Source organism: Sylvia atricapilla, chromosome 12 (assembly GCF_009819655.1).
Source record: "Sylvia atricapilla isolate bSylAtr1 chromosome 12, bSylAtr1.pri, whole genome shotgun sequence".
NCBI lineage: Eukaryota > Metazoa > Chordata > Aves > Passeriformes > Sylviidae > Sylvia > Sylvia atricapilla.
In genome coordinates, this window is record NC_089151.1 from 373,077 (window position 1) to 398,382 (window position 25,306).

Here is a 25,306-nt window from a genome sequence, read left to right on the forward strand (position 1 = left end):
GGGAGGCTTCTGCCACCACCCCCCTTCACCAGGGGCACAGGAAAAAAGGCACGACCAACTTTAATAAAAACAAAATTAAAATGATTAAACCTTTCATATCCTTTCGAGATTATCTCTTTGCTGCTGGTTGGTCAAAGTGGAGCTAAGGCACAACTGCTCTTGACTTTAAACTCAAAACCAAACCCCTCTCCCCTAAAGAAAACAAAGGACATCTTCCTCTGCCAGATATTAAAGGGAACTAACTTTATCCCTGCATTCTGTGCAGCCAGACCTTATAAGCTCCACTGTGTCCCAAATGGAAAAGGACAGAGAGATGCTGCTGGGATGGGAATGGGGTCCTCCAAAATTTAAGTGGGAGAAAGGATGCACGGAGGGAACAGATAGAAATTATGTTACAGGGCAATACCAGGAAAGAAAAGACCCCTAAAAGTTCCTCAAACTGTTGCATTCACATGTCCTCAGTGCAGCCACCCTGATGATCCACGGCTGCCAGAAACACCTTTGCTGGATTTCAATGCCCATTAAAGCAGTGTGAAACTAAAGCAGAATCAAAAGCTCCCCCCTACCTCTCTGCCTGACAATGGAAGAGAAACTCTGTCATCTGCCCAGCCTTGGGATGGCCCCCGGTGGAGAGACCTTGCCAAAAATACTGCAACTCTGTCAGGAACTTGCTGGAAAGGTAAAAGGTCCTGAAGCCATGCAATCCATTAAAAAATGAAAAAATTCCAAGGTTCAGCAGAACAACAAAGGGGAAGGCAACAAACTGTCCTCTAAATGAACACATGTGACATAAGATCTTGAAAAACAAGAGATAATCCTGCATGTGGGGGTAGTTGGTGGGGTTGGCAGGGAGATCAGAAACTGCTGCAGTAAAGGGAACTGCAAGTTCAATCAGCCCAATATGCACATCGCCCAGGGCTGTTTGCCTCTGCTGCTAGGCCACATATGCTATGCACCATGGGTGAGGGTTTTATCAAACCAGGACAATCCCTCCTCTCGCTCCCTGTGTCTGAGGAGACGACAGGAAGGGATTTCCCCTGTGCCAGGAGAGCTGTCTCCCAGCCCTGGCTGCAGGACACAGCCCTGGCTGCAGGACACAGCCCCAGGAGATGGGTGCACATGCCCCCAGTGCCCCACAAACCTGCAGCTGCTGGCCCAGCTCCATGGACATGATGACCATGACCATGCACATGATGACACACAAAGCATACTGATGTTTGGCTGCATTTGCATGCAGCATTTGGGAAACAAAGCTGAGCTGGCTGCTGCCCTCGGGGGTCACAGAGCACGTACTGGGAAAAGGCAGTACCAAGTTTTGGAGAGTGAGAGGGAAAAAGCCCAAGAGATGGACGAAGCTGGGCAGCACTTGGTGTTTGCACACAGCAGCTCAGGCTGTAACCTGGGTTGGCTGATTATTAAATGTGTCAATCAAGGACAAGCCTGGAAATTACTCCCCCAGCCCTCTGCAAGGGCCACACATTTCAGACATCTAACTGCGGGATCATCACCAGAGCCAGAGCTGCAGAGTGGTTTTGACTGGCAGATGCTGTAGCATGGGCTCCAGTGTGCTCTTTTCCTGCAGGCACCATACAGGTCATCTGCTTTGCTAAGCTTTTAATTGCTGTGTGAAATCAAGTCCCATTGAAAACTGGAGAGAGATTACAAAACAAACCGGTGATTTCTTTCCAAAACCCTCCATTACCCCCAGCAGAAGTTGGAGACCAGCAGGCATCATTAAGAATGACCTCACTGTATTTAATGGAGACCAAGTAGAGGACATCAGATCCCACCAAAAATTTATTTTAAGTTTGAAGAAATGTAATTTGTCACTACCAACTTTCACTTCAAAAGTCTTCAAGTTCTCCTGGAAGTAGAGAGTCCGCTCTCATAAAAAATCCACTCCAAAGGCATACCTCACATCCCTGCTGTAACAAACTCCATGAATAATTACTCCATGCTTGATGATGGTGAAGGAAAAATGCCTTACATGGTTGCCCACTCTTGAAGGTGGGAAAATAAGCCGATGGCTCCCTCCAGGAGGTTTTTGGTGGAAGATCCCCTCTCCCTTTCTCCACCATTTGCTTCATTTTACAGATGGGCTGGTCACAATTCCCAGTCCAAGAAATGGCTACTGAGGGAAGAGAGGAACTGTAGAGCCTGGACAGTAGAAGGGGGAACCAGAGAGCAGTGTCTCAGTCTCGAGGAAGCAGGTGAGGTCTTGGGGCATGCTGCAGGTCTGCCAAGTTTGGAACTGACCGGGCTGGCATCCAGCCTCCCTTCTGCTTGAGAGAAACTCAGAGAGAAACCTCACAGTGCACACCACCCCCTGAGCAAACAGGCTCCTGGGCACAGGGGACCTGCCCCTGGCCCCTGATGGAGATGCCTTCACCCACTGGGGCAGCCACAGAGCTCCCTGTGAGAGGAGCAGCACCGTGTCCCACATGGGCACAGAGGGGCAGCAGCCAAACCAGCACCCTGCTGGGCACAGGGGACTCAGGCTGAGCTGTGATTCTGTGATTCTGAGGCTGGCAACTACTGTTTTTAAACCACGTGGGGTTTCCTCATCTCAACACTGCTTTGGCTATGCTGTAGCTCTGTTTACATACTGGGTTTCATTAAAGATTCACATCCCGATTTCAGTCTGCAGCTCCCAGCCCTTCAAAAGGTCAAACACTGAAACACAAGGGAGATGTAGACAAACAGTGCACCTCTGCCTGTGGGGCAGAGGGAGGGAAAGCAGGGGTTCTGATGCATGCCCCCCGTCCAAGGAACCAGCTCTGCAGGGGCTCTCAGAGCAGAGTTTGGCACTAACAGTACTCCCCAAAATACCTGAAATCCCCCTGTTTGGAGCAGGGAGGCTGGGCACTCCCCTGCTGTGGGCTGGCACAGGGTGCTCCAGCAAGGCTGGGCACTGGTGATCTCCCCAGCCCCTGTCCCACCAGGACAAAGGGGCTCTTCACAGCATCTGGTGTCCAGCGAGGGCTGCCAGAGCATCAGCCCTGCTCCTCCTGCGAGGGCCCCAGCCAGGATCCTGTGCTGGAAGGAGAGGATTGCCAACGATTTGGCAGCAATGAGAAGGATTGCTGCGGCAGCGTGGCCACCACAGTGACAGTCCTCTGTGCAGAAGTGGGGAGAGGCAAGGAGCATGGACACCTGATGGACACCTGAAGGATGTCTGTCCCACACACTGGGAGGAGTGGGCAAGGGCCTTCTGCTCCTCCCACAGGAAGGGAGAGCAGGGATGGAAAAGGAGGAGTCAGGAGAAACAGGGAAAGGAGGAAACACAAAGTGGGACCAGCACTCGCCCAGGGGGACACAGGCTGAGCAGTGGGGGCCCAACAGCCCCACCTGTGTGGGTGGCACATGGGGAGGAAAACCATGGGGACAGCAGGGGCACCACGTGCTGGACCCAGAGCAGAAATCCTGCTCTGACCAACGACCCTGTGCACGGGTGCCCAAGACAGGGAGAGGTGCTTGATGCCTTCTGGGATGAAAGAAACACTTCCAAAGTCAGAATGAAAATTCGATGCAGGTTGTTCCACATTTGTTTCTATCATTACCTAATGAGCTGTAAGTGCATTCATCCAACATCTTGAGAACGTTTTGGTTTTTATTATGGTCACGCTTTCTTCACTTTTTTCTTCTCTAAACCCCCATCATTAAAAATCAATTAGCTTATGGGTAACATTACATAGATGCTGCTGCAGCAAGGGGCTGCCATCTGCAGTGGCAGCAGCCCAGATACCACAGCAAGAGATGTGCAAAAATACCCTGAGAGGACAATACCCCCTTCCTTGAAGCTGTGTTCTCTCTGATCAACAAACCAGCTGAACTTCCAGGCACCTCCCATCTCCTGTGCAACGAGCACACTTCTCAAAGCAAGCAGAAAAGTTCAATTGTCTTTAATTATCCAGTTCAAGGAGGATTGGGTTTCCTGCCTGATGTCCATATAATTTCCCTGCCAACAACTTCATCATCCCTTTACTGGAAGTGGAGGGCAGATCCTAAAGCTCTTCCCCAGAAGACAGCAGTTTTTGGGGAGAGCTGAGGGGCTGGCACAGGCAGGGACAAAGGTCCCTGTGTCCCTGGAGCGGCTGCTCAGGCTGCCTGTGCTTCTGCAGGGTGGGAGGGAGTGAGTTGCAACTAATGTGCAATCAAGAACCATCACAATTACAAATGTAAATGAACAGGCAATTGGCACTGACCTTTGCAGATTGTTAGAGGACTAATTAAGGTGTGATCAGAGCTCTCTTCCAACAGATTGAGATGCATCTACACAAGCAAATATCTACTCCCCGTCTCCAGACAGCGCTGCTTTCTCCTACATGCCTGCACACAGCAGCGAGTAGGTACACACAGAGTAGGCACACACAGCGTTCACCCCAGCACCCACGCTCCGTGCACAGCAATGGGACAGGGCAGGAGGGGAACGGGGCCACTCCACCGTGTCACACGAGGCCACAGGACAGAACAGAACTGCACCTGGACTGCAGCAAAGCAACAAAGGAGTCACCGCCCCTCTGTGCCCTAGCAGACATGTGTCACAGACCAGAGAAGTGCCATGGACAAGTATCTGTCAGGTGTCTGAGCCTGGTATCTAATACCACAGAGACACTCGATCAAAAAGCAGCAGGGAAAAGCCTACCCAGTGGTCAGAAAACAGCAATAAAAACCTTGATGGGGACGCAGAAGAGACCCTGTTAGAGAGCAGGAGGAGACGGAGGGCACAGACTCACACTGCCCCTGTGCCCTGCAGCTAACTGTCCCCACACCAGGGGGATGTACTGGGATCAGAGTGAGTGGGAGATGGGAGCATCCCTTCTCCCCCTTGGGGTCACAGCAGCTTCTCACCCAAACCTGACTCCCATCCCTGCAGGGTGCCTGGCCCAGCACACCACTGAGGTGTCCCACTTCCACCAGCTCAACCATGGGCTCAGGAGTGTTTGAAATTAAGTCTCTCAGCTTAAAGTGACTTGCAACACAGACCCAAGATACCCCCTTTGCCTTCTGCAGCCTTATTCTTGCTTGTATTCATAACCTTTGAAATAAAGTATGACCAAGAAATTGCGTCTTGTTTGCTGTCAGTTTTTGTTGAAGAACCAACAAGCTTGAAGGAAATGAAAATATTTGTAAATCGAGCTTTCCTTTCAGTGACTTGTCAGGAGTTTTACATGACGTTTTTTAAAATGGTCACCACACTGTTCTCTCTCCCAGGCAGTCAGCTCCTGCCCTCCCAGTACCTGCCATGTCCTAATCTGGGCGGCCGGATGGCAAAGATAAGGTTTGTACAGTAAAAGACAAGGCAAACACAAATTTCTAGAGTAAACAAGGTTCTCAAGGTTGTTCTGTCTATCACAAAGGGCACGGATGGTTTCCCCTCTCTGCTCATTTTGCATTTAGGCAGCTCACAGCCCAGAGCCCTGCCCGAAGAAGCCTTGTGAATTTGGAGTGTTTTCCTAGGGCAGGGCCCCGCCGTGGTGCTGTCCCCCGGGGTGCTGTGGCTGCCACCGCTCTCGCTGTCACTGTCACCTTTGGGAAGCCTGTTCCATGCTCTCGACTCCGCTGGGCCACCAAGGTCACACCCTGGGCGCTTTTTTCCACGAGACTGGATTTAACTCTTCACGAAAAATCTCCTGTCTCACTCTTGGGGGGTTCTGGGTTTATTTCAGAACCTCATTACTCACAGGCATAACAGCAACAGAACCCAGTTGTGAATTCAAGGGACATTTCTGAAAACCCCACATGTTCTCTCTCAGCTGCTGCTGCTGTCCCTTCTCAACCCTTTTGGCCAAGATCACCTTCCTTGTCTCCATGTGCATTCACTGCAGAATGCCAGTTTCCCAGAGTGGCTCTTTGTAGGATTTACCCATTTTCACAGCACTCATAGAGAAAACTCCTGCTTGAAGTTATGAGGATTATGAAGGCTTTTGCTGGCACACCCCATCTCCAGCACCACTGTGTCTTGACAGCACACAAACCAGTAGACCCAGGATGATTCTCCTCCTCCCTCCAGAGAGGGCTTCAGGAGACCTGGGTTTTTCAAAACATTAAAAACATCTCCACCCTTTACACGACTGAACAAAGTACCACCTCTGCTCCATCCAGCCTAACTGCTCCTTTTAGGCACACTAACTCTTGCTGGATTCTCAGCTGCAATCCCTGTCCTATGATCTGTGAGAGCAAATGTTTCACATAAGCCCTTCCCTTTATTTACCATACCAAGAGGAGTCATGGAAAACAGACATGGAAAACTCACATGTCCTGCCCACCCCTTTTGCCCAGCTCCCCCTCCCAGTCTAGAGTAACTGCAGTACCAGGAATCAGTGCCAAGCTGGCACAGCTTATGCTGGTGCTGAGGGCACCACCTGACTCACTGCAAAGCATCTCCTGGTGCACTGGTTTGTTGAGCTGTCCAGATATGACAGTATCTTTAGATGCTCATATAATACTCCGAGGTTTAAGGCACCAACCTGAACCAACACACTCACTTCAACATCCCAAACCCCACCTCAGGCAGGTGGGATTCCTGTAGCGCACTACTGAGGAACTGTGTCAGCCCACAGCCCAGAGACACAGGAACATCACCAAGTTTGTCACCAGGAGCACAGAGGGTCCGATGGCCCTCGCCCACCCCTGCTGACACCCAGGCACTCACCGGCCTCGGCAGCTGGGCACTTGCGTATGGTGAAGATCTGCCCCAGGTCCTCCTCCTCCTCTGGGAGACCCTTCTGGAGGCGCTGGAGCTTCCGGAGGCTCTCGCTCCGCTGGTGTTTCATGGAGCGCACGTGCTGGATGAGGTTCAGCTTGGCCTTGGTGGAGTAGCTGCACAGGACACAGTGGTAGTAGCAGCTTTCCCCTTCGACCCCGCTCTCATGGTGCTGCAGGTGCTGTGGAGAACAGAGCAAAGGGATGTCACTGTCCTTTATGCCCCCAGTCTCCTGCGTTTGTCCACGGTACACTGCCAAAAGGCACCTGGGAATTAGTGAAGGAGCCACATTTTGACATGGATGCAGTGAGACAATGCCTGTTTGTTCCCAAGGTATTACACGCTCTCCTGCTGAAGAGCACGAAAACCAAAACTCACCGAAATGGGCACAAAGCACACAGGGACACAGGTAACATCCTCTCCCCCAGGGAGGGACAGCACCAGACCCAGCAGTAACACCTGCTCACGACTCACACTCAAAGCTTGTCCTGGGAGAGGATCCAACTGCTTAACAAACCTAAAATTAAACTTGGTAAATTCTCATTAGGAAGAGTAGGAAGAGTAAAACCAAAGCAAACCTAGAACACAACAAACCCATTAGACAGAGAGGTCCTGGACACTGTATGGAAGCAGAGTGCTGAGCCATCCTGCCCACATCCAGCTCTCCCCTCCCTGGCATCCAGGTTCTACCTCCTTGGATCAGGAAGGAAGCAGCAGCCTCTAAGATGGCTGTGACAGAGACCTCGGCTGAAATGCCACAGGTACCACCGTGAGAGGCCAGCACCTGGAAAAACCCTGTCCCCTCCCAAGCTGTGTGCCTAATTCTGGATTATCATACCACAGTTATTTGGCAAAACCTATCAACCCCCTGGTAGAGGTCCATTCCTCTGGGGAAACAAGCAGTCATTTCCTGTCATGAATCCCACAGACATGGAAATTATTTCTTAGAAGCAGAGGGAAGAATTCACCCTGCACAGCCACGCTTGCTGCCATGGCACAGCTGCTGCCCCTTCCCCTTGGGCAGTGGGAGGTCACAGGAACTTTCCCAATTCCACAGTACGGGTGTGTCACTGGTTCAGAAAAAATGAATACTGAGGTGAAACAACATGAGATCCCTCAGTGAAGGCCTTGGGTGTTTCCACCCCACACCAAGCAGTTCAGCTGTGCCATACTCCCCGCCAGCTCCTGCCATCCAACCCCAAGACCTCTTTGGGTCTTTGTGTCATCTCATGCAACTCTCTCCTCACCACACCACTTGGCCCAAGGCACAAGTACAATGATTTGGACATGAACTTGAGGTTTGTCAATCAAAATATTGCCTACGTGCAGCTAGGATCTTCTAGTAAAAAATTCTGATGCTTATTATCTCAGTTACAGCTGAGATAAGATTAAAGACACATATTACCCAGCGCTGTGTGCCTTGCTCACACGGAGGAAGGAGAGCCCTCTGAGTCTAGGAATGATTAAAAATAGGATATGAGCTGATGCTGAGGCTTCTCATTGGAAGAGCGAGGAAAGAGAATAAATGTATTCTAGATCTGGCTAATTAGACTAGCCTCTTTTGGGATCACGATGTATTTAATTAAATTCACTGTAATATTTGAAGAATCCACGAGGGCACTAATCCCACTGGTGCCCTCAAAAGATTTTTTGCTGTTTTCCCTTATAAGAACTTCTTCCTCATCTCATTTCTATTGTTTGCATGCGTTACCCTCTTCCTGAGCCAGAAAAAGACGAATGGCTCACGGCAGGAAAGGTCAGTGAGCCCATCACTGGAGCAGTGTGCCCACCTCAGACGGGCCAGCCTGGCTCTGCCACAGCCCCTGCCACAGCCCCTGGTGCTGTGCTGCTGCCTCCAGCCCCACACCAGCCCTGTCCCCGTCCCTGCCAGGGACAGCCCATCCCAAACCCCGCGCCGAGCTCGGGAAGTGCCCACGGGCTCAGCCGCAGCCTCTGCGCCGAGCCAGGAAAACCCCAGAGAGCAATTAGAGAGAAATCCGGTCACGGGTTCAAGGAAATATTAAGGACATGGTCTCTGTGGAACCAGAGGCACAGTCTGCACTGCTCTCATTTAAAAGGGGGTTTTAGGAAAACATTTGTTTTAAACAGTTTAATAAATGTGTCTTGTTTTACGCTGTTCTCTTGCTTCCTCTCAAACATCTCTTGTGCTGGGGTCAGCCTCACCTGCCCGTCATGCTGGAGGAGTCACAGGCTGAGGGTGCCACCAAGCCCAGCCTGGGCACAGCATGGCATGCACCTGATCCAGCCATCCTCCAGCAGAGGAAAGGAGCAGTCCAGAGAAAGAAGACACGAGGGCCAAGCCAGTCCAAGCTGTGAGCTGCTGGAGGCAATGAAATGTTGTCCAAGTACATGTAGTTATTGCCCATCACACTGTTAAACGTCCCCCTTGTGAGAATTTATCTGTATCACAGGAAACAAATTCAAAATACTAAACCAGAACCTTGTTAGAAGACAAATCAACTTGAAAATCAAAAGAATATATTGTTCCAAGGAAAACCAACCAACTTCTGTCAGAAAACATTGATTTCTCTGGGTCTGAGGGGGTGTTTGCCCCCTCCCTCTCCACAATAGGAAACTTCCAACATCTGGTTCTTCACGCATGGCATGCAAAATATTGATCAGGGTGAGTCAAAGCTACACTTTAAATCAGAAGCAGAGAGAGGAAGGCTCTGATGGAAACCATACGGCTGACGAGTGCAGCTGCCCGGGGGACACGGGTGTTCCTGTGTTACTGACCACAGGCTCCCAGCACCTATTCCCTCGTGCACCACCCAAACCCAGCCTGTCTGTGGGCACAGGAGGGTCTTGCCAGAGGCCTCGCCTCCCTCCCCTGCCCCAGCTCGGTGCCACCAGCCCCTCAGTGTCCCCCAGCCCTGCCCTGTCCCCACGGTGTGGCCAGGCTGGTCCCACCACCCCACCAGACTGACTGCCCTGCTGTCACTCTCCAGCACCTGCCCCAGAACTGCCTTCTTCTGCCAAGGAGTAAATGCTCACAGGATACGACTATGGAAATCTGATTTTTAAACGAAGTAAGGAATGATGCTACAGTCAGTTCTTGTTTCTCTCCGTCCATCCTTCACATACCCCAAACTCCTGTTTATTTTACCATCTCCCCTTTCCCCACACTATGCTGCCTCAGCACAGTACTTTACAATAATCATGGAATTGTGCATGACACTGCAGCAGCCTGCCTGAGTGCAGACAGCCCCCCGCAGCCCATGCCACATACCACACAATGTTCCTTGGAGCTGAGACTCTAGTACACAGGACTGAGACCCAGAGCTGCTGCTCTTACACAGGTAACAAACTCTCATGAACACCTCTGTAGCTGTTCCTGCAGTTCATATTCACCATGACTTCTAAGCTTTTCTGCATCTTATAAATTTTAAAAGACCTTCTAAATTTTAAAAGATGTTAAAACACTGTCTGCTCAAAGCCTCTCCTGCACAAAGTTTATTCAGCCACAGTGCCGTGAGCCTGATTCCAGCAGTGACAGGACAGAAACCCCCCTGAAGCACTGCCAAGGGGCACCAGGGGCTCCTCCAATCCCTCTCTGCCAAGTTGAACAGCTCAGCTGCTGTTCTGCGGGATGTCTGACCTGTAACCTCAACCCACCAGGGAGATGCAACAACTCTTTGAACTACCTCATGCCTTGGATGTTTATTATTCAATAGAAAAAGGCCAAGTTCCTATGCAGTCTTAACTGGCCCGAAGTTTACCCTTCGGAGGGCTCTGAACGCTGCTCAGGACAAGCCCAGGCTCACAGCACCAGCACCTCTCAAGCCCCTGGTTTGCACTGAGGGGCAACACCCCAGCACCAACCCCAGGGAAGGTCCACGCTGCAAAAGCAGGAGAACACGTGAGGAACCTCTCCAGACTCGAGGATGGCCCCTTCTCCTGCAGCCTTTGACGGGACAACCAGCAGCAGGAACTCTGCCAGTGCCCCAAGGACAGGCAGATGGTGGTCCCCAGCTGCCCCGGGAGATCCCCCGCACGGGGCTGCGGCTCTCCGGGCAGGAGACGCAGATGAGGTAACAGCACTGGGGCCAGAACCCGAAGTGGGAAAATAAGCTCATAAAGGCTACACAGCAGCACACCAGCAGGAACAAAAGGAACGATGTTCCTCCCCCTGGCTGTGACAGGGCCGGCGGCTGCAGCCCTGCAGATCCTCAGCTGACAGCGCTCCGGCGCTGCGCAAAGCCTGGCGAGCTCCTGCCCTCCTGCTTGCCAAACCTCCTCTTCTCACCGCTCTGACCATTCTGGACGGCCAGGGTCACTGACAAACAGCCGGCAGAAACCTCCTCCACATCACAGGCTACCTGCCATGAAGACAAAGGCCACTCCACTACCCAGAGCTTCTTGGAAAAGAAGTTGTCAGACTTCAACATCTTTGGCAGAGCTTTCCTTCACACGTAACACTTTTCCTACCACTGAACTCAGCACCCAGCTCTGTTAGGATGGGTAAAGCCAGCAGTGATTTCAAAGAATTGACAGATGCAGCTGGGGAGGAAGGAGCCAAAAGTCTGCTGGAAGTTGACAAAAGTCGCAGAAAGAAGCGCACCACAGAGGTGGCACTGGGCTGGCTGTCCCCCACAAGCACTAATGTCCGAGCAGTCCCAGTGGTCAGAACCTGCACACGGAACCAGGGAGTGCCTCAGCATTTACTCTGAGAGGCTGAGTTGGCTCAGAGAGGCTCAGGAGCTCCTGGAACCACTTCAGCCCTGCCAGCAGATCTGCAGCACAGGAGAATACCCAGGGACTGACTCTTCCTTGGGGTGAGGTCAGACGGGGTAATTAGTCACAGGCATGGTAGGAAACACTTCAGGTGCCACTGAGGACTGTATGCTCCTGGGGAGGGACAGCAGGTGACCCTTACAGCGCAGCTGGAGGGGGGCTGTGGGTCACCACAGAAAGGGACCCGACCCTGCTGCAGACCTCAGAGGCCTTGTGAGCATCTCTTGGCCCCAGTGTGCCTCTGATGTGCTGCACGAGATAAATCGCGCAGCCCTGCAAGAGAAGAATCTGAATTTTTAATGAAAGTCATGTGGATGCAGCTGTCTGATCCTGGTCTGTTCCAAGTACTCCATAAAAGTCAGGGCTGGCCAATCCATCTTGCTCTCCTTTCACACCTGCAGCCGCAGCTGGAATTTCCTGGAGCCGGGAGCGGCCGCAGCGCGCAGTGGGACACGCTGCCTGCGCACTGGGGACAGACAGCTGCAGTGCCAGCAGTGCTCCCCCTTCCTCCTCCGGGGGGGAACACTGATCCTGCATCCAGCAGGTTCAAAAGCTGAACTTCTGCTCTTTCATATCCAACATCCTGAATTGTTTAGTGCTTCCAAAGGAGCAGCGTCACAAACCCTGCCCTCCCCCAGCCTCCTGCCTCCATGCATCACTCCTCCGTGGTGCAGTGCCAGTGGTGGGCTTCAGGCTCATTTGCCCCTGAGTTTCTGCAGCTCAGCTTGTGGTAATTGCTCTCTGACCCTGATCTTTCTTACCTAGAGGCAGGAAATGTAGCACTCCCTCCTGCCACAGAGGCTGAGGTACCAATCCAAGTCCCCACATCACATGGAAAGGGCTGAAGAAGAGCCACAACTGCCCCCATTAACAGCCCATCCCTGTACCTCACCACATCTGTATTTTCTGATCCCTCCAGCCCTGCCTGGCAATAAGTGAACACAAGAGATGCTCTCCTTGTTAGCCATGTGCCTGGTGCTAGCTGTGCTGCAAGCTTTTGGGTTCCCCCACAAACCCTAAAGCGACCCAGCAAATGGGGTTTGCTCCACCAGCCCTTGAAGTCTCATTAAAAGCCAAATATTGCTCAGCCTAAGGATGGAGAGCTCAGGATGGATTTTACTGAACGTTAAATCAACCAGCAAGCATAGCCAGCAAACTCTGTGGCACTTTAACTTTAAATAATGCAATAATTATTGAATTTCCTTTTTATAACTGAAGTGCTGGAATGTAAACAATGGGGCTGTAATTGCAGGAAGGGGGGATCAATAGAGGCAATCGTTTTCAGCCATGTTAATTGTAAATACAATTGCTCCAAGATGTCAGCCTCGTTCTTCTCGCTCCCAGAATCATCCTAACGGATGACAGAGTCCAACTTTCCCATTACAGCTGTTCGTTCCTTTAAGAGGTTCTCAATCAGGTCTGATCAATCTGTCAAGATAATGCATAGAGTAAGTAAGACTCTTCCAAACACAAGCTCCCAATCAATAGCTCGGACCTGCTTAATGAGGAGGGGCTAAAGCCCAGGGGGAGGCCCAGTCCCAGCTACTGCTTGACTCCAGCAGCCAACTTCTTCGCAGGGTCTTGGAGCAGCTCCTAACAAGGACATTGTTTATGCTGCCCGTGATGAGCAGTGTCCCTGCACACCCACAGTCCCGTGGGGTCCGTGGACAGAGAACAGCAGAGGTTAACAGAAAACAAGTGGCAAGAAAGGCTGAACTTGTAATCACATCCCCTGCACCTTTTTAATTGCGCAACAGACCTGCAAGCACTAATTAATCATTCCTGGGAGGAGACGCCTGAAGATGCAAACCTGTATGGGGACAGCTGACAGCCACGAGCTTCACTAAGACTCCTCCTGTGGAAGACTTCCCTCCCATGTCTTGGGGAAGGACAAAGTCCAGGGCAGAGCCAGCACTGGCCCAGTTATGCCAGCCAACCCCTCCCAGTGCAGGGGACACAGAGTGGGAGGCTGCCTGAAGACCTCTCCAGGGAGGGAGGAGATGCCAAGGGAGGTGAGGGAAGAGCCAGAGCTGCTGCTCTCCAGCTGCAGCACCTAACTCCGGCAGCACAGGTATCCCTTGCACAGCTGGGTCACTGCACACCTGCTGAGCAGCCTGGAGAGGGGGAAACAACAGGTCTGACCGTGCTTGGGCACTCTCCCACAGCATCCAACTTTCTCTTCGCCCACAGCTGTGCTGCAAAGTCCTGCCAGCACAGGAAATCCACTCTTGGGCAACTGCAACTTCAGCTGCAGAGAATCCTTCAGATCCCCAAAATCTCCCCCGGGAGACAGAGGCACAATCGCTGCTGTACATGGAGATGCACACAGGAGTGTGAGTATCGATCCCACTAATTATAGTGCTAAAACCAAAGCACCAGGAGAGTACATTTCCTATCAGCTGGCCTGTGAAGTGCTGCCCTCAACCCTGCACGCTCCTGCCTGGCTGTGGCTCCACCACAGGACCCAGGACAGCCCTGCAAGGGCACCTGTGCTGCTCACCTGTGCACCTCTGACCAACAGGAACCAGCAAACCTCACACAAAGTGACCTCTCCTACGACCAGCCAGGATGTGAGGGGTGTCACCCAGAGCCAGCCTCACCCAGCAGCTCCTGTGGAGCAGCCCAGAGCTTGGGAATGGCTGAACTCCTCTTGCAACTGAACCAAAGCCTGGAATAGGGACATTCTGATCCTTAGGAAAGCATACAGTTCTGTCACTTTGTATTTCCATGGATGCTGTCATCCCTGGAGAAACACAGCGGAAAAGCTGCACTTCTGCCTGCAAAGCAATAGGATGAAGTGATTAAAAAAGAAAAAAAAAAAAGTGCCAGAATGCAGCAACATCACCAAGGAAGAGGCTGAGGGCTTCCAGCCCACTCCTTTCTCAGTGCTGGGATAGGCAGGACCTGAGGAATTCACAGAGCCTCATCTTTTCCAGGGTTAGGAAAACAAATGGGGAAAAAACAACTGAAGACAGTAACCATAAGCAGGCCTCACAATGCCACTGCCCAGACCTTTATACTGTATTTTGCACATCTACTTGAAAATAATCAGTTCAGTGTGACTTGCTAAGCTGTGAACACTCAGGTGAACTAGAGCAGCCTGGGAATATGGAAAAACACTGGATAAAAAGTAAATTATGTAATCAAAAGGTCTGGGGGGAACCTGGAAAGACAGCAGGATCGAAATCTGTTGTCCATATTGTAATTGTGTAGCTGCTGAGTAATTGAAGAGGGCTTTCTGTAACACAGAGCCAGGCTAGGACTCTCCATAGCAGTGATGTTTTGTTTCCTCTGGCAGCCCCAGGAATGATCCCTGTGTTACGCAGGGCTCTCTGAGGAGGCTCTGATGCAACATGCTCCTGGGTCTTGTGTTGATAGTGCATCTCTGACTTCACCACCCAAACCCTTCTCTATGTGTGGAGGCTGCTTTAAGGATTCAAATTAAAATTATTCTTCCCCCCATATGAAGTCTTTTGGAAAAGGAAAGTCTGGTCTCTGAGGGAAAGGCTTGAGGACTGTCTGACACCCCTGTGCTCTGCCCCACATCCCAAAGTCAAGGGGCACCCAGGTGTGCCAGCCCCTTTGCCCTGCCCTGGCTCCACGGAACCCCAGCCTGAGCTCATACTATTGAATAAAACACTATTAACTCCCACAGATTAACTCCCCTCGCCTGGGATTTATTGTTTCATCCATTTCCAGGGAAGTTGTGATGGACTGAAGCTTTCCTTGTTTTCACACTGCTTCTTTATAACTTCTTACAGCACTGTACCACCTCAGCTCCCAGCAGATAACCAAAACAGTAACAACAACGCACACGACAGTTTTTCAATCCTCACCACAGATTGCAGAATATCAGTATCAAAGACGTGGAGGACACAACCTCCCCATGCAGAAACCAGCAGAGATCCATGGAAAAACAAAAGACCCAGCTCATCCTTTGCCCACAGCCCACAGCAAGGATTTTTCAGGATCAGGTGATAAGGGAGGAAGGGAAACTAAAGGATGGTGTATGGGCTAGTAGGGGAGAATGGAAGCAGAAAGAGGAAATATGTAATACTCCAGTCTTGAAGGTGAGCTGAAAAACAGCCAGGGAAGCCCCTGGCAGTGGAGCAGCCCTTCTCCAGTGGCACAGCCTGCAGGGCTGGGCAGCCAGAGCACGACCTCTGGGGCACACTGTGCATCAGCCTACCCTGAACACGGGGACAGGAGCACCAGCTCACTTCAGACCGTGCTGCCAAGGTAAGTTCTTTAAGTGTCTGTGAAACACAAACAGAACACAGAGCACCATGGAAATGCCCATGAGAAAATAAATAATTCTTCATTCAGTGAAAGCTTTGGATTGTATTAGACAAAGCCTGGGGCAATGTAATGAAAGAGCAAGATAAAAAGAAATGGAATAATTACTCACAGAATGAGGCAAGGATCCTGCTGGAAAAATATGTATGGAACTACTTATAATTAAGAACCAAAATAATGTCTGCACACAAAGGGCTGAATTAAGGCAACCTGCTACTTCCTATGTTCTAGAAGGTTGTGAGAGCTCCATGAACCCAATGGACACTAATGTGTCCTAAGAGCTGTGTACAGAAATTCCTGCAACTTCTCCTTGCCCCACACCCCTGAGCAACTACTCTGTAAGGAAAGGCACCAAGCTCTTGGGGAGGAGAAGCCTTCCAAACCCAGTCTCCTCCAGATTTAACTTAGGTATGTTATGGTTCTCAGCCCACCTTGTTTCCACCAGGAAATGACCCACAGCAATCCACAGCAGCACAACTGTCTGCCTCATGGATTCCGGACACAGCCTCCAAGCAGTTTGCAGCCTGTGAACAGTTGGGTTTGCTGCTCTTTATTTCCTGTGTATATCTAAAATCTAATTCCACTGTCGTATAATTCTGCAGAGGGATCTACAAGAGAACAGAATGGCTCTGAGCATTAGCTGCAGCTATTCCCTCCAAGACAGACCACAGCAGTGGAAAACACGGCGAGTGCAGAAGCACACTGACACAAACAGAGCAAACCCGAGATGATAAATGTCTCTGCTCTTTGGTGCTCTCTTTGTTCATGTGTATCTGCATCCACTGCCATTTGCCTTCACAGGTACAGAAACCCCTGGGAAAAGCCAGGCCCACTATTTACTGGTTTCAGCCACTCTGGCTCTGCAATCCCAGTGGGGAGTCTGCAGAGACACACACGGGGTAATGACAAACACTGCGGAGGCAGCACTGATCAGCATCAGGAGGGTGCACTGACCACTGCAATTCAAAACTAAAACAGAAGCAACAGAACCTTTCTTTGGGAGCAGAATCCACTCACAGAGAGGTGTGAGGAGATAACAGATTTCTAAACTCTGTTTATGAAGGTGTAACTTCAGTTACTCCAACTGCCCCAAAATTCTCATTTCTGTGACCACATGGGATTAACTTATCTGCAAAAATACCTGCTTGGGGTAGGGTTACCATATGCTACCTGTAGTCAGTCTGCAGGTTTCATGTTTGGATAATCCCCCTGCCTTGCCCAGAGTCAGACACTTTGATAGGTCTAGTTGGGCACTGGAAAATCCAGGTGAGTCAGAGCCAAGGAGGTATGAAAATGAGAAAAGCAAAGTTCCTGCTTTGTGGGAGCACGAAAAACACTCACAGGCAGCCAGAGATGTCTGTAACACAGACCCCACAACATGAAAACATCTGCAGGACTCCAAAGCCTTTAAACCTCTCCCACCTATGGTCACAGCATGCTTGAGAACCTGCTCTAGGACAGCAAGTCCCTTCTCTGAGGGACTTCCAGCATCTGGTCCCTTTGCAGCACTGCTGCTGGTGGTCAAAAGCCAAAGCCAGGTGCTGTCCTTCTGTTCCTCCTCCCACAGGCAGGTCTGGGCTCAGCAGCAGATACCACAGTCCCATCAATGCCGTGGGCAAAGTGAAGGAAATCAGAACTCTCAAACTGGGACACCCTCCAGCTTTGTGCTGGAGAGGAAGGACGTGAGTCTCACCTGAGGGCAGGAGAGGTCACCCCAGGAGAGCTCCCTGCTCTTCTGCTGACCCTGCCTAAAGACTCTCCTTCTTCTGGCACACATGTGAAGACGACAACTCCCTGGGTCTGTTTGCAAAGAACATAAACGAAGGCTGACCCAAACGACCTGGACCTGCTGAAGCAGGAGTTTCTCTGCAGCACAGACTGGGGGCTGGATGGGGACAGGGATGTGAGCAAACCCAGCAGGAGCCAGGCAAGGGGACAGACACGGCTCCTGCTGCTGCCTGGAGAAACTGGCCAGCAATGGGCAGAGGAGAAGCCCCACGCTGACGTGGGCAGCTCTCATCCCACGGAGGGCAGGGAAGCAGCCACATGTGGAGGGAGCCAGGGAATGCAGCGGGACCCCGTGGGGGTCCCTGGGGCAGTGTGAGCCCTCAGCACAGACAGCCCCAAGAGCCGTGGGCACTCCAAGGCAACTGTGGCTGCAGTGCCGTGGCTGTGAGTGCTGTGGCTGCAATGCTGTGGCCGTGGGTGCTGTGGTTGCAGTGCTGTGGCTGCAATGCTGTGGCTGTGGGTGTCATGGGTGCCGTGGCTGCAATGCTGTGGCTATGGGTGCCGTGGCTGCAGTGCCGTGACTGTGGGTGTCATGGGTGCCATGGCTGCAGTGCTGTGGCTGCAGCGCCTAGGCTGCGGTGCCATGGCTGTGGGTGCTGTGGTTGCAGTGCCGTGGCTGCAATGCTGTGGCTGCAGTGCTGTGGTTGCAGTGCCATGGCTGTGGGTGCCATGGGTGCCATGGCTGCAGTGCTGTGGCTGCAATGCCTAGGCTGCGGTGCCATAGCTGTGAATGCTGTGGCTGCAGCGCTGTGGTTGCAGTGCCGTGGCTGCGGTGCCGTGGTTGTGGGTGTCATGGGTGCCATGGCTGCAGTGCTGTGGCTGTGAATGCTGTGGCTGCAGTGCCTAGGCTGCGGTGCCATAGCTGTGAATGCTGTGGCTGCAGCGCTGTGGCTGCAATGCTGTGGCTGTGGCTGCCGTGGTTGCAGTGCTGTGGCTGCAGTGCCATAGCTGTGAATGCTGTGGCTGCAATGCTGTGGCTGCAGCGCCGTGCCAGGCACCAGAGCTGCTGCCAGACGAGTGCTGTTCTCCTTCCCCACCAAAACCCCCGAGGCCTCCCGCGTGTGCGCTAACCACAGCCCTTTGAGAGGCTCGTGTATTTACAAACTAAGGCATGTTGAAATCAAAGGGGATACCATATGACATAATTCACATTAAAATGTCAACAGGCTGACAATTTATAGAGTCAATCCACCGGAGGTGGGGAGAACTAAGACGCGGTAATTGTTTAATTCCCGCTTAAACCAACAGCAGCTTCACCTTCAAAGCAGCACTGCACACACAGCCTCTGGCTGCTGTCAGCCCTGGTGCCAGCCTGGCCCTCGGCCAGCACAGAGGCAGTGGCCTCAGCCATCCACTGGCACCAAGCATGGGCTGGGCAAAAGGGATGCCACTCCGAGGAGCGCAGCTCCAGCCCAGCCCACGGCAAATATTCACCATCAGCACAAGGACAACCAGATTTCCAGGAAAGCAGAGTCCCTCTGCTCAGGGCGCTGGTGTCCATTTCCACACCAGGGCACAGCACACCTCCTCTGGGGGGGACACAGCAGGTAAGTGCTCTGAGGGCACTGCTGAAGGAACTGACTCACCCAGTGCCTGGCACTGCATGGCCTCAAAAATACCACCGCAGTGGAACAATGAAAGCATGGAGTGTCCCAGCCATAAACCCCCTCGGGACACACTTGAACTTTTTTACCCCAGGTAGATGGCAGCATCTTTGCCCACATCAGATAGGTTGTGTTGTTTTGTGATACTCCACACCAGCACCTTCAGCCCGCTGACATCCTCTGCCCGTGGACAGGCTGCTGGACTCTTACAGCTTGCAATAAAGCATAAGGTAGGCAGGAGAGGGAAACGTGCACCACTGGGAGAAATTTTACCTGGATAAACCGCAGCCAATAAATTTTCTATCAATGCCAGCTAATGCTGTCCCTTGGAGAGCACTGGGCAGGGACTGCCGGGCTCCAGAGCCCTCGGCACAGCCTCGCTGTCTGTACATAAACAGTAACACCTCATTCTCTCTTCTACCTCATTAACTGAAACGCATTAAAACAAGTGTGCACTGGGAGCAGCAAATGAGACTGTTAAACCAAGCTGATATAATCCTCATCAGCTGTGGGAAATGAGCACACATCCATTACACTGAATCAAGCCGCCAACTGCGACTCACTGAGGATGCTGAGACCCCAGGAAGACGCTCTTCCCCCGCAGCTGTACCAGGGAGCTCAACCACTGCCTCCAGCACACTCTCCTGGGGCATTTCCAGAGTGCTGGGGTTGCATTTCCATCCCAGCAGCTCCCCCTAAGCACACAGCTGGGGGCCGTGGTCCCACACTGCAGCCCAGTGCTGTGTAAGCCCACCATGTCCAGAAGGAATCTGCTCACTGACACACAGGGAACCATCTGACTCCTCTAGTATCCGAGTAGCACAAAAGGCCAAGGCAGCAGAGCAGACACACGGAACATGGGGTATTTCCCAAGCCCAGGCTTCCGTGGGGACGTGCCCATGCAGCGTGACAGTGCCTGACCACAGCAGGGCTGGCCTCAGGTGATGGCCACGTGCCCAAAAGGCACCAGCCTGCAGAACTGCACGAAGGGGGGAAGATACAACCGCCCCTGACAAAGCCCCCAGCACTGACACCACTGTGGTGCCACGGCTGTCCCCACTCCCCAGCTGGCAGCCAGATGCTGAACAGGGGGAGTCTCAGCTGAGGTTGACAGCTGTCGCACAGTGGCACTGGCTTTCAGCACACAGGACCAGCTCCACACAAGGATATGGAACTGCTCCCTTCTTCTGCAGGGCCACCACACCACGGCTGTGCTTTCACAAGCAAAGATTTGCTTAAAATGTTTAAGAAATGCTCCCTCTGCCTCCTCCCTGAGGAGGCGGAGCAGGGAGCGCTGCGGATGCTGAAGGAACCAGACAGACCACATTCACCTCAGACAGACAGACAGACAGACAGCACGGTGTGCCCTCCGCCGCCTTGGGTCTGAACTGCTGACCTCCCCAGAGCAGCTCAGGTTTCCAAACTCTCTCCTGCTCATACCAAGGAGAGCTGAAGAGGCAGGATGGGGTCCCCTGTGCCTCAGCCCCGTACTCGCAGCAAGAATGTAAACAGCCCCTTCACAGCTGCTATTTCACTTTTGAACTCAACGGAGCTATTACACGGCATTTCCCCCCTGTGCAGTCTGTGCACAGAGCAGCCCAGACCAGGCTGCCGGGGACTTGCTCCTCCCTGTGGAACAGGACACCCTGGGGTCTCCCTGGCAGCTCCCAGCAGCCTGCACAGGCATTTTGAACGGGGTCCATGAAGTCTGTTTAACCAGCATGATGTGTGCAACAGAATCACAAAGAAACAGGCATTTAAAGTGACATCTGTTGGATTAATTAGCTGTGTAATTAGCCTCCCCTCTGTGGAGACAGGCTTTGTTACTGCTGCCTGAAACTTCCCCAGGTGATTCTCTTTGTATCCATCCTTCCCTGAGCACACAGGAGCAGAGTGGGTGAGATGGGGCTGTACTGTCTGAGCGAGGGGCAGGAGACAGCCCAGAGGCCACGGGGCAGCTGAGGGGCAGCAACTGGCCCAGAGAACCCCAAATGCCACATCTGTGTGACGGAACCCAAACAGGAATGTCCATCAGCCTGAGCACATTCTGCAGGTCTGCCCAGAGATGAAAGGCAGGGATACAAGTCAGGCATTTGCATCCTCCCCAATTAAATGGGAACATCTCTGCCTCCTGTGACCCACCTCCCTGGCCTGTGAGCCCAGCGCTGACATGGGGGTCACAGCAGCCACTGCACTTCTGCCCGAGCCAAGGCAAACTCAGCAAACAGAAACATCCCGAGGTCATCTCCAGGACAAAGAGGATCCCTGGGAAGAGCTGCACTGCACTGAGGGCTCGATGGCCAGATGCAGGTATCTCCCTGCTTTGAAGCAGAACAGAGGGATGCTGTGGGGGGACTGTGCTGGGCCCTGCCCCACAGCCCAGGGCTGTGGGTGCACAGCCTTGCCTCTCTGCCAAAGCCACCTGGAGCCAAGGATCTCCCAACAGCTGCAGCCAGGCTCACCAGAGCCCGTCCAACCATACCCCAGGGCTCAACTTCCAGAGAACCTGTTGCACAAGTGCAACTTATTGCTTAATTTGACTTGCAGAACTTATTGCCCACGTCACAGTGCAGGAGCAGGATTTTTATGACTGGCAAGAAGGGAAAAAAGCCCATTATGGTATTAAGTTATGTATCATGCATACATTATTTATCGTAATTTAATGAATTCCCTATGAGATAGCAAACACTGAATCTCCCATGCTGCTTCCATAGCAATTCTGGGGACTTTGTTTCAACAGTTTCTTTAGGAACAGTTCAGTTAAAGCTGGAGAAGGACGACACAGCGTCCTGCAGCCCAGTGCACTGGCACAGCCAAACAGAAACCAGCAGTCCATGCCAGGTCACAGAGAACAGGTTGGGGAAAGCACCTTGTGGGGCCCTTCCTGGCCTTCTAACCAGCCCCCACAGAGATGGATGCTAATGAATGCCCATCCATTATTTAATGAGGTCGTCGCCAGCGAGCCTACAGCTGCAGAGCTGGTGCTTGGCCAGGGCTGGTACCCAAGGCACTGAAAAACTGACCCTGTCCAACCAGGAAAGGAACTAAGAGCATTATGAGGTCTTCGAGGCATATTCCTGTGTTGAGGAATCCATCTGGTCCAGGCAGCTGGACTCAAAACACAGACTGAAATGCCAATTGAGCTCTGGGTTCCAGCTCAGGACAAGAGGTTGTGAGCTGCCAACCTTTGGGATAACAAAGGGCATGCAGGTGACACCAGCCAGGTGAATGGACACTGGGAGACACAGCAGAACTGGGAACAGCCAACCTCTTAGATAACAAGGGAGACGGGACAGAAGACAGGCAGGAGCTGAAAACCTGGAGACTTGTGCACGGGTAGACTACGAGGCTATAAAAGCCCAGGTGCTCTTCTGTTGGGGGTCCCTCCTCAGAGGCACCAGCTCAAACTGCTTCTCTGCTGATACACCAGGAATAAATGACTTTGTGGAATGAGACATCTGACACTGTGCCATGGGAAGCCCGGTCTGACAGTGCGTAGGGGGTGTGGGGTGTCATGCAGGACCCACCACGCCACTGGGGCCACCTCTGGAGGGGCTTCAGTCCCAGCAGTGAAAGCCCCTGGCCTCGGGAGTGTGCCTGCTCAGAAATCTTGGGAGTGGGCTGCCTGGGAAGTTTCCTAAACCTCTGCAGAGAGAAACACGACTGCCCAGAGGGAGTGTGGGATCCTCAGGGGGAGCTACTTGAGCACAGCTCTTGAGCACAGGCTTTGAGCCCTGCACTGCAGGGCCATTTGCCTGCTTCAGCCTCACACTAAACTGTCTCCCAGCTCCTCTACCTCCTTGCTGCAGCCCTCCTAAACCCCGACTTGTTCCAGTCCAACAGCTCATCTTCAACTCTGTGTGTTGGGTGTCTGCAGGATGTGGGGGAAAGACCCTGACAAACATGCTGTGATAAGATCCTGGCAACCATACTGGGATAAGACCCCAGAACCAGCTGGATAAGGCCACAACAAACAGGCCCATTTCCTGTCCTGGACAAGCATCTTCTGAGGTCCCTTGACTGGAGCTTCCCAGAGCACAGCTAAGAAGACAATGCCAGTCTTTGGGCTGTGGACCAGCACCTCTCCCTCCAGGCTCTCCTCTGCAGGGCAGCAGCTTCCCACACCTGCCTGGGAGGGACAGTGGGTCACTGGCAGCTCTGCCAGAGCCTGCCAGCCACCCTGCACCAAAACTGTGCCAGAACCACTCTGTCCTGGCCCTGAACATCCCGGCAACAAGCACTACCTGACATGGGAAAACTCCTGCTTGGAAATTTAAATACTCATCCGCATGTGTTGCCTCAAGTTTGCCTGCTTTTCACTGTTTAAATTTTGTTCTCAGGCAGCTTCAAGTAAACTATGTATGTTTTTAAAAATTATATCTTTTGTTTACATACTTCTCTCTAGGAGGAGAAAGATGATTGATGGTGATGTTCACCAACGAGGTCGAAGAGGTGGCTACCTGTGCAGCCAATCTTGGCCTGTCTGTAAAATTGTACATATATGGAGTCAGAAAAATAAAGTAGAAGCTTTCCCGCTTGACCTCCTGCTGCCTGCCTGGTCCTTTCATGCTCCTAACAGCAGCCACAAGTGTGACCCTCTGTCACACACATGTTCCAAAGTTACCAGGATAAAAGAACGAACCATGAACAGACAGAACCGGCATCATGCAAAGGAACGGGTCAGATGCACACTGACACCTCATCAACACAATGACACCTCGTTTTCAGGTGACACCTGAGGTTAAGAACAGCTTTGCAAGACCCTCCCTGCCCGTGCTGAGCCTCTCTCCCAGCCAGCCCACACCTCTGGGCGAACAGGGAGAGCCAAGACCCACTCCAGCTGCTCTGCCATGGGCTGCTAGAGGAGCCAGGAAAAACTCAGCCTATATAGATTAGGATAAAGCTTGACAAGGTGTTTTTCTGTTCGATTTTTTTTTCCTTGAGTTTGGTTTGTTTAGTTGGGTTTTGTAGCCCATTCTCACAAATATTTTGAATTCTAAACCCTACCTGACCAAGGGGTTTTAGCTCCATGTTCTGGGGAGCTCCTGGTTCCTGCTGTGTGACCAGGGCTCCTGTTCCAGCTGCACTCTCCCTCCTTTGTTATTTACATTGCTTTTACAGGCTGGTTTCTTTACTAAGCTGCTGGCTGCACATGGCTCAGCACTTACTGGAAAACTTGAAAGAAAAACCTAAGTGACAGAGGCCCATAAATAAAACATAGAGCAAGCAATGCTGTGTGCTCTCAGCAGTTGTGATTCCAACCCTTTCAAAAAGCAGTGCAGGGAAAGGAAAAGTTCTGTGATCCTGCACTAACAGACTTTGGTATTCAATACCTAAAGGAAGCTAAAAACATCTTTTAATGCCAGGAGAAATCTGTCACTCAGAGGAACACATAGCCTCATGAGAGAGGTGTCTCAAAGGGTTAAACTGACATGGAGAGCTTTTTGTCAATCCCAACAGGACCAAAGGTACTGGATTGTAAGGGTCTGTCTTCATACTGGCAGCTCATAAACTCCTTTCCCTATGAGTTTATCCAAGACTAGAGGATGCAGATTTGAATTAAAGGTTTTGGAGACCATCTTTAAAAACAACTTTGTAGGGAGACGTAAACGAGTATTTAGTTCCCTTGTGAAGCTGCCACTGGAATTTGTCTTAAACCTTGTAGGAAATCAGCTCAAAGTCCCTCATATGCTGTAATTTAAATGGGCTTCAGGCACAGTTTGTGTTGCTCAAGAGTGTAATTCAGAGCTCTGACGCGGCATCTGTATTCCAAGAGATAAACTTGCAAAAATAAAGCCAAAACACACTGAAGGCAGACAGCGAGTAAATCAAAGGTTAATAGAGCTCTAAATCTCCTAATGAGCATGACAGACTTTCTGTGAGCAACTTTACCCCAAGAACCTTAAAAGGCAGAGATGGGAGGAAGTTTGTGATAAAAATCAAAACCCAAACACGTCTCCTTTTGCCCACGACATCATCTGGGTGTTTCAGAACTGAATCAGCCCAGCTCCTGGCAGCCCCAAGCAGAGCTCTCCCTGGGCTGGTCCCCAGAGTTTTCCTACACTGAAGTCCTGCAGGGAACATCTCCTGTCAGCCAAGTGATGGGATGAGAAGACTCTCAGCTTGACCTTACTGCAGAATGATGGCAAGACTAACT

At 51.8% G+C, this 25,306-nt stretch overlaps 1 protein-coding gene across 1 annotated transcript in view; it reads right to left on the reverse strand.

Annotated features, from left to right (window-relative positions):
• Positions 1 to 25,306, reverse strand: part of ZFHX3 (zinc finger homeobox 3) — a 122,691-nt gene that overhangs the window by 45,144 nt on the left and 52,241 nt on the right. The window contains exon 4 of the mRNA XM_066327370.1: positions 6,656 to 6,887. Coding sequence (XP_066183467.1) covers positions 6,656 to 6,887 — 232 coding nt within the window. The remainder of the gene's footprint in view (positions 1 to 6,655; positions 6,888 to 25,306) is intronic.